The following is a 9,968-nucleotide window of genomic DNA, read 5'->3' on the forward strand; positions in this document are numbered from 1 at the left end:
AGACCAGAGAGGAGAAAGATTAGTAGAAAAGGTAAGAGACAATGGAGGGAGGGCAGAAGGAATAAAAGATTAGTGATAAAAACTGGCTAGGATGATGACTGAACGGGTGGAGAGCAAACAGAAAATCTTAACTGCAATGAAAATTGAACAGCAACTGTTTTTCAACTGTGTGATCCATTATAGTAAACAAATCTTTGAGTTTTGTACTGCTGGTCAGACAAAACCAGCTACCTGAAGACATCACTTTGGACTCTAGGTAATAATGAATTAGTACTTTTCACTATTTTTCAACATTTCACATATTGACTGAGAAACAAGTTGACGTGTGAGTCGTAGCCCTGCTTCTCTGCTATTATTATTTTCTTAGAAAGATAATTACAGCAAATTTAGTATCACATCTTGTAATATCAAATGTTAAGATATCTTAACCTGATGATTTTGGAGAACATGAAGCAGCTTTTTACACCCGACAGAAAGAGGAACCTTTTTCACAGAAGGCTGCTTCAGTTTTCCCACTCTCTTAAATTTAGACAGCTTCTCCCCAGACAGAGTCCTGCAGTCCTAAAATAGAGAAACTCTGCTGAAGCGGAAGTTGTCGGGATCAAGCCTCATCGAGTGAGTGATCCTTTTGATAAAGCTCAATAAAACGTCTGGCCAATCCAGCTGTGCAGTAATCGCACTAATTAGCCAGCGGAGTCAAACACGGCTTCAGTCGACAGCGTATTCGGTGGGTGTTGAGCCCTCAACATGCCATAACTCTCCCCATGTAATCTCATTGTCTGACACCACACCCACTCAACCTGGCACAAGAACAAATGTTTGGCACGATATATAATAAAAGCAGATTTTCTGACCATTACTACCCTACACAAACTGGCCCATTCATATCGGAAGACAATGCTGATGCACTGATCCTGGATAAATCCATTAACTAGTAGAGGTTGACGAGTGAATTACAGCAGAACAAAGACTGTAGCGTGTTCCTTTTAATTTACTTCACTGTTTGGTTTCCTTAGTCTTCTATGAAATTAAATGAAATATCTTGGGATTTTGGATTTGTTGGTCGATTTACAAAGATAAATCTGAAGTAATCACTGTGAACTATGGGGAATTATGATGAGGAATTTCTACAAACTGAATAGAGTAATCAAGAAAGTTGCTCAGATAGATGATCCTGTGTTTCAGCCTTACGTCAGACTCTAATGCTGCTCAGCTTCATGGTCTTTACCGTCTATACAGTGCCTTTTAATTTGAAATGTATAAAATAAAGAGCTCACATATAGAGAGACACCCCCCCATTGTACTGGCAACTCCTTGGCTTTTAACGCCACTGCAACACACACACTCACATACACATGTACATTACGCAGTTGCAGTGACGGAAAGTAATTTAGAGCATTTGCTAATTTTTACACTACTTTATACTTTTACTCCAGTGCATGTTCACGCCACTATGACAGCTATGGTGACTCTGGAGATTCTGAACATTACCTCAAAATCTAATAAACAAATAAAAATGATCCATGCTTTGTCTGTATCATGCATGCACACGAGCACAATGCTTTGGTTTCACGCTATTCCACTGATCAACATTTGATGGCAGTAATGCACCAAAAAATACAGCACTGGGCCAAGAAGGGCAGTGAAGAAGACCGCTAGCAAATACACAAGATGTAAACAATGCAGGGTTTAAAATAAGTATGTTAATATTGATTATTATATTGATATAATATTTAAAATATCCCCAGAAAATCTAAGTTTTAATTAAGGAGAAAATGTATTCAACATGTCTGTTAAGTCTGAAGGATACATATAATGTAAAGGCCTATTTTGGTGAGAAAAACAAAATGGAACATAGCTTTCGTTTGTGTTTGTGATGCTGCTGACAACCCTCCCACACCTGCATCTATCCTGTGTTTGCACTTCTGGGTGTTATATCGCAATGGAAAGTGCAGCAAATATATAAAAATGCAGCACTTCCCTCATCAATACACATACAAAAGACACCACTTCTCTATTTCTTTCACACTATCCGACAAACTAGTATTTTACATGAAACACCTCTCTCTGATTTTTAGATCCTTGGGATGTGACAGATGTTTCTTTTTCACTTTCTTTAGTTCAACTTTAGTTATTCTGACTCTTATTACTTTGTATATCTTAAACTGTCATTCAACTTGAACTCAAAGACACTTGAGTGTTAAATATCTCTGTACAGAAAACATCTTTCACAGATTTATAGTTTATCTACTGCCCTTCAAGTTTAAACCACACAACACTCATCGCTGATAAGCTATGCCCGCCAGCCTTACAGTTTGTTTTGTAATAGTTTTGGTAATGACCCTTCTGATCAACACATCTTCACACCCTTCCAGGAGATCTGCGTGACAACACATTCCTCGTCACCTCAAACACAATAACCTGAAGGTGTAGCAGCACTTCCAGGAATAGGAGAGGACACAGCAGTTTCTGTCTCCACCTTAAGCAACTCAGAGCTGGTGGTGTGAGAGAAAACAGACGCACGCCTGCACCACTGCCTGGGAACAAATGGAGCTCCGCTGTGTTACTACAAGGCAGTACAGCCAATTTGATGAAGGGAGGAGAGAGCATTTATTTTACTACCAACCGCTGCATATATATGATCAGTAATTTCAACCAAAACCTCATTAATTCAATAACAAGCTGTGTCTTAAACACATGAGATCACCTGCTGGTGACGCTGGAGGAAAACTCTGAGGTTCACTAAAATCTTTAGCATTATCAGCTATAATCAACTGTGTGAAAACCATGAATGTGTAGATATGTACAGAGAAAGGCATTTTATAGTCAGTGTTCTACATGTGCAAAATGTGTCACTGAGCAAGTGCTTTAAAAAAAAACTTATCTTTAATTTTCTTTTCTATATTTGAATTTCTTGCTACTTGTCGTAGACCAGTGCCAATACAGGCCACTGAACTGTGTACGTGATAAGCTAGCAGATAAAACTGTCAATGTCAGTCAGACACTACTTGACATCAGTTTTTGAATAAATGTTACAAATTTTACAATTTGATCTATTTAAAACTTTAACTACGCTTATGTAATTACAGGAAATTGATCCGTTTCCAACTAGTAGAGGATGATTTAGAGTTTAGGTCTATTGAGAGTTGTAGCACCTTATGATTGTCTTTAATGCAGTCCTGATTATCAGATTGACTTCTGTGTGTGTGTGTGTGTGTGTGTGTGTGTGTGTGTGTGTGTGTGTGTGTGTGTGTAAATGACCAAAAGCCTCTATACAAAGCTCGACTACTCTGTTTCTTCTTTTCAACTGTTCTGTGGCACATAAAAAGCTCTTTTGTCCTTTATAAATTTCTCACTTGTGCATGTGTGTGTGCTTCCTGTTGTTTTTTTTCTCAAAGAAAAAAAAAACAATGGCTGTACAGTCTTTAAGAGCCCACCCACCCAACTCATGATTCCTCTGGTTCTCCTCACTCCATCATGCTTCATTATTGGTCATAGCTGAGTCTGTGATGCGGGTTTTAATGACTGGCAGACAGACAGACAACAAACAGAAAGGAAGATGAGGTGTCTTTGCATCTGAGAAGACAGGGTAAGGACCAAAGTTCATTAGAGCCAGCAGAGGCCTGATCGATCTGATTGAGCTGTTGACAGAAACTAATCTGCCATACAGGCACACTGCACCACCAGTACTCCTGCTGGCAACTGACTGGAGTTGGTAAAAGGCTGCCTCCCCCCCCTTGCAGACCTAATGACTTCTTTGTGAACAGAGAATAGCTCTGCCTAATGGACAATAATGGTAAAACAACAACCTCATTTAAAATCTAGTAGCACTGCATTAGGAAAAATATTTATTTTACTTAGTCCTAACTGATTATCTGCAAGTTTTGAACTCTTCTGTGATGAACTGGGGTATCACAAAAGACAAGGGGGTCAAGGTAACACAAAAAATAAGCTTTATAAGTACCAGTGACAATTACAATCAGCTCTTTACTTGCCTAAATGCATGCCAACAATATCACAGATGCTGATGTGCCATACTCACAGACGGTCAAACGAGCAAGGTCTGTATACTTGCACTCCTACAGCCTCCATGTTTGTTTGTTTTTCCCTGAAGGTGCACCACCCGCCCTTGGAGAGCAGTGAAAGTCATGGTGGTGGTGCAGCGCTGCAAGTGTGCCAGAGGGGGGAGGTCCCGGGGCCCAGCCAAGAATCTCCAATCGCCACACAGAGTCCCAGACAGAGGACCAGCCCCGTCCAGAGCAACAGCAGAGCGGGGGAAAGGGGAAACCACACAGATACTGTTTCACTTTGAGATGTGTTGCTACCGTTGAGTGAATGGCCTGCAACCACCTTTTAGTCACTATCCTGGGAAGACCATGCATCTGCAAAGTGTCAGCTGTTTAGGAGCTAAAAAAAACTTTCACCTTTGTGATGGTTCAGTTCTCAGATAATACAATGAGTTTTTAAATGGGCTGTTGTAACTTAAAGTCCCACTCCACTTGAGAAAATGTTTTGCTCACTGTTTCCTCACTCGGATGTTTGGCCTTCACAGTGCAGACAGCTTCATGTGCAAAGTTCAAATCTTTAAGGTTGTTTTCATATTCATCTGCTGGAACAGGAAACTTTCTCAGCGCTCACCTTCATCTAGGCTTTCTGGTTTTCTCAGTTTCTAGTTTGCCAATCATGGTCCAGTGTTCAACAGATCTGAAGCAGATCTTTAAGAGGTAAGAGACTTTTCTCAGTCTGTGAAGAAACAGGAACCCCATCAGTTTATCTAAAAACAAGTCAGATACGTGATTTTGACTGCACAGCAACATCATTAAAAAGTTTAAGCTGTAAAGGAGCAGAGGATTACGAGCTTCTCTGCTCATTGGAGATTCATCACAGTTTTCTGCAAACAGTCTTTTTAAATCAGACTGAATAAACTCAAAAATGCAAATTCAGATTGACAGTCACATAACTCAGTTATGCACAAGCAAACATTTCCTGTGATACACTGTGATAACCAAATAGTACAGTATACATCTGTGTGCACACTGTTAATGATTCAGATATCTTGAAATACTTACAAAAACCATATAGACTACAATGAACTAAAAGCCATTCTTCCACCAGAGGGAGATCGTTCATCTCTTAGCTCACTGCACCTTTTCTTAGCTGAGCCTACTGAGAACAAAGTGGACACAAGGACTTCTGAAGATCACATTGCTATAAAAGGAGTGAAGTGCAAAAACAGCGAGAAAGGACAAAGCTGAAAAACTGCACTGCTGAAACACTGGGCTGCACACTATCTGTGTGCGACTCCTGCCTTTTGTTTCCCTCCAGCAGACTGTAGGTGTTGGATTCACAGGACAGATCAGGCCCTCCTGAATACAGCGTGCTGACTATGACACTAGATGACAGTACATTGATCTAATCTGACTCTCCTGCTGATCACACACACCCCGTTGTGCTGCAGCTAGCATCATCCCCTGGAGTCAGTTACTAGCAAGCAAATCAGTGATAATGGGAAGCATCTGTATGCAAGTGTTGAGTCTAGATGATCAATAATGTGGGCTTTGCACCCAGAAGATGATGCGGTTTCAAACATGGTTTGAAACACAAACGAGGTGAGAAAGGGAGAGGCCGTAAGAAGAGAGCAAGTATACAAACGCCCACAACTCGGTACACAGATAAACCATTTAAACAACCACAGCTAGAAGCTCTGTGTTTACATAGGTACAACTAGTTAAATACAGAGCTTCTGCACAGGTACTACAGCACGTTATGAATAATAGCTGATACTGAACAAAACCAACACAGCACAAGACAAGTCAAACCGATATTAAACCTCGTATCTAGAGTCAAGACAATTAGCCAATTAATTTATGAGTAGATCAAACAAAATCATTAATTCAACTGTGTATCTCTATGAAGTGCTAGAGATGTCCACTGATGTCCATTCATATCTCTTTCACATTATCATTTACTTTTTATTTGTTGATGAAAAGTCTAAAACATTTTGTTGTAGTTCTCATTATCAAACCTGACCTTTTATTTAGTTTTAGTTTTGTTTTTGTCCTGAAAAATACACTGTAAAAAATTATCAAGGCAACAGGATTTTTGAGTTTTCTCAACTTTTGACTACTTTTGTTGACTTTACTAAAGTTTACAGGTTTAGACAAGAGTTCTGCCAACTTGAATCTTCTTGTTCACCTAATTATATTTCTGTGAGGTTAACAATCACATTCTTGTTTCAATACCATGCATTTCTATTTTCAACCAGCACAGATATTCAAGTTGAATAAACAAGAGTATTCTTGCTTCAGTGAGATAATGAATTAGACCAGAGTTTTCTGAAAGTTAGTCAAAACCTTGTTTATTCCACAGCATCACATACTGGTAAACATGAGGGTTAACAGTTAAAAAACAAAAATGTAAGTGTGGTCTCAACCCCATTGGCCCTAGTCTTTATGTTTTTGTTTTGTTTTTTTGTGAAAAACTGTCTGAAAATCCTACCCATGTTCAATCAATAATAGCTCCGTAATGAGCAACCTTGAGTTTTATGAATAGATTACATTTGGGAAAGGTTTTATACACAATCAATCACCAGAGTCAGATTTGAAAAACTTTTTATTTTTACTTCTGCTAAGTCATAATTATAAAGTAGAGAGTGAAACTGGAATTACCGCTTCAGTCCAATTCACGGGAGTGGGACAGATTTGAGGTCACTGAGTTTGACCTTTGATGTACACATTGCAAACAGTGCATCCTGGAATCCAAGTGGATGTTTGTGCCAATTTTGAAGAAATTCCCTCAAAGCGTTCCTGACATATCGCACTCACAGGATGGACGTACTGATGGAAAACAATGCTTCCAGCTACAACTTTCATTAATGCAAAAGCATAAACACACCCTTATAATAATGACTCTGTAAGTATTGATGCTACTGAACCTGTTCTAAAAATGTTGCATAAATAAAGCACAACAACGCAGTGCTAACAGTTTTAGCCATTTGGTAAATCTGCAAAGCCAAATGTGCCGTGCTCTGTGACCTTCGCAAAACAGCAGCAGTAGGTCACATTTCAATAACCAATACAGCCTAATAATGCAGTTTGTACCACATTTACTAAGTTCACCAAAGTCCAACAAAGTTCACAAAGTCTACATTTTCCCTGCAACACGACTGCTAGAGACATTCCCAGCTTTAGGCACTAGAGCAAAACAAAACAGCTTTTAAAGCATCCAAAGAGATAATAAGGTTCTGTGCATGGCTTTTCCAGGAAGCCAGGGCCAGTTGGCATAACGTGAACTTGCCGGGTCTTATTTCTGTAATTAGGTCCTGTGCCCTTCTTGTTCTCAGCAGGACGGCCTGCTCTTGCTCCTGCTACCGCTCCTGCTTAAACAAGGAGAAAACAGAGGATCCAAGGACAGTTAAGAGGCCCATAAGGTTTTCAAGTACATGTAAACAAGGATGTTGCACAAACAAAGCAGCTCTTCCTGTAACTCTTGAGGCTGATTTGTAATAAATTTTCCTTGAAGGTGACAATAACAGACAACCAACTTATTGCTCCATTGTATAGGAACAGAGGCAATGATTCATAGCTGGAAAATATGACATCCTGATTTTTACACACAGTGACTATGAAAACAACTTTTGAGTGTGAGTTTATTCTTGACCTTTATCATAAATCACTAAAGTGCATCTGAAGGCGTTACTGATGACTAATCTCAGAAAGCAGTGATCACTGTACTCATTTGTGTACTTATTTAGTCATAACTGATTCATCATTTGATCATCATTTTCAAACAAAAATAGAAAAATTAACTCAACTGTGAGGATTTGCTGCTTTTCTCCTGTCTTCTGTGAAAGTAAAGGGTGTCTTTCAGGTTCTGGACGCTTTTTTAAAATTTTTTTTTTACCTCAGGCATTACTTTGAAGCTGCTTTTTCATTTGTTCCATAAGATCGGAGGATGTGACCTGCTGTGTAGAAGGGGAAGTGCTCTCAGTGTTTTGCAGTTCCCACTGGTCACCACCAGAGGCTGACAGAGATACCGTAGCAGGGCGCTAATATTAAAACTCAAGGCGCAAAACAAAAAAATCGCAAGGATTATCCAGTGCAGAAATGTAAAGTAGACGTGCTTAAAAAGCCACAGAAGTATTTAAGATGGAGCAAAGTGTTAATGAGAGTAGAGCAAGCCCTTTCTGACATAATATTTAACTACAGCACCTGTCCGTGCCATTTAGTCCCACGGTCCTACTTAGATCATGGATAAAACTTTTTGGCCTCTCTGGCATCTCTGTAAGGGACTACCCACGGGAACAAGCAGCTCCTAACACCGACTTCAATGACCGTCGACCTCTGAATCAGCTCTCTGTCACTGGCAGTTCGCTTTGATTTTCTTTTAACATGCTTAACGCTTATTCTAAAATTTCACTCCATTCTATTCACAATTTTAATAAAGAGTGGTTGACACAAACCTTTGGCCAGTATGCAACTTATTATAAGTATACAAGGCATTAACAGTGGTGGAAGAAGCACTCAGATTGTCTACTCAAGTAGCACAGTGTAAAAATACTTTGTTACAAGTAAAAGTTCTGCATTTAAAATATTAGTACCAAAAGTAAAAGTACTTATTATGCAGAATGCCACATTTCACATTAATGTATATCATATTATTGGATTATAGTTACTAATGCATTATTGTGTACATCATAATTAATGTTATAGCCAGTAAATGGGAGCTAATTTTAACTATTTTATATGCTTCAAATATGAAGTATTGCTATGTAGCTTGTGAATATCCCACCGAGGATCAATAAAGTCTTATGATTAATTTGTTTTATTAATCTTATTCTGAAAAGTACCAAAATTACTTGAGAAAATGTACTTAGTTCCTTTCCACCTCTGAGAATAACCATGTATTTGATACTGTAACGTGTTTGATATTTAGATAAGTGATAAGTCTGATATCTAGCCGCCCATATTAAAAGAGAAGAATTACCCTCATAAAAATGTTGATGTGCAGATATTAAACACAGCGTCCTCTTCATGAATTTTTAATTTATCATTTTTAGTTGAAAAATGTGTATGAATGGAGCTTCATTCCAAACTAAAGCATCCAGCTCTTTGTTCTAAATAATGTAATAAAAGATTCTCTCATCTCTCTCATGATGTACAGGATTTCTTAAGTAGCATGCAATAACAATATAATGATCAATATAATTATGCTTTATATCTAAAGCATGATAACCAGTTCCATTATCATATTTTTCTTAATCTAGAAAAATGTACAGTTTTTGGTTTCAGTCTTAGTCTTGTTTGTCTGTTCTCTGTTCAGATATTTCCTGATTGAAATCAGATTTGTATTCATTATAAAATGTGTATTACTTAGGCAAAGCCCTTCTTGCATGGATCTTTGTATTTATATGACTTTAAACATGATTACACTTGAACAGTTTTGGTATAAGTATAAGATCTCATTTAGGCACCGGTGCTACAACTACTGAGAAAATTTATTTAATATGAAAACTTTGAAAAACATTTAGTCTTTGTCAAACCATGCATGACTTTCTGTCTCAATTCGACTGCTGCCTAAACATTTGCAGGTGGTCTGCATACTAGTTATGCCTGCAAAAAATTATTCCCAACTCTCACTTTCCGATATAACACATCCACTGCTATATTTATACAGCTTATTTACACTGCATAGCAGACTAGTTTCACCGCCTGTCTCACATCTATATTAGGCACCAAAATTCTGGCACATTGTCTGCAGCAGGCTGAGTGCGCTGTCAAACTGATACGGAGACAGCAAGAATTCAAATAGATCTGTGAATGCTAAGAAAACATTTTACCATGCTTCAAATCTAAAATTTAGAAGCTGTGACAAAATATCACATAAGTCAATAATCAATCTATCTAATTTTAACCACTTTGCGCAACAGTGTCTCACAACACAGTCATCGTGACTGTTATTATGCTGGG

General features: G+C 38.4%; 1 protein-coding gene across 3 annotated transcripts in view; it reads right to left on the minus strand.

Annotated features, from left to right (window-relative positions):
* The window catches only part of LOC109966771 (microphthalmia-associated transcription factor-like), a 26,636-nt gene that overhangs the window by 14,581 nt on the left and 2,087 nt on the right, over nt 1-9,968 (minus strand). Inside the window, exon 1 of one of the 3 annotated variants that reach the window (XM_020611901.1) lies at nt 4,043-4,294. The exons of the other annotated variants lie outside the window; for them this stretch is intronic. Within the exon in view, the coding sequence (XP_020467557.1) occupies nt 4,043-4,092 (50 nt within the window). The 5' untranslated portion in view covers nt 4,093-4,294. Of the gene's footprint in view, nt 1-4,042; nt 4,295-9,968 lie in introns of those variants that run through there. 3 annotated transcript variants of the gene reach the window in all.

Source organism: Monopterus albus, unplaced genomic scaffold, assembly GCF_001952655.1.
Source record: "Monopterus albus unplaced genomic scaffold, M_albus_1.0 scaffold118.1, whole genome shotgun sequence".
NCBI lineage: Eukaryota > Metazoa > Chordata > Actinopteri > Synbranchiformes > Synbranchidae > Monopterus > Monopterus albus.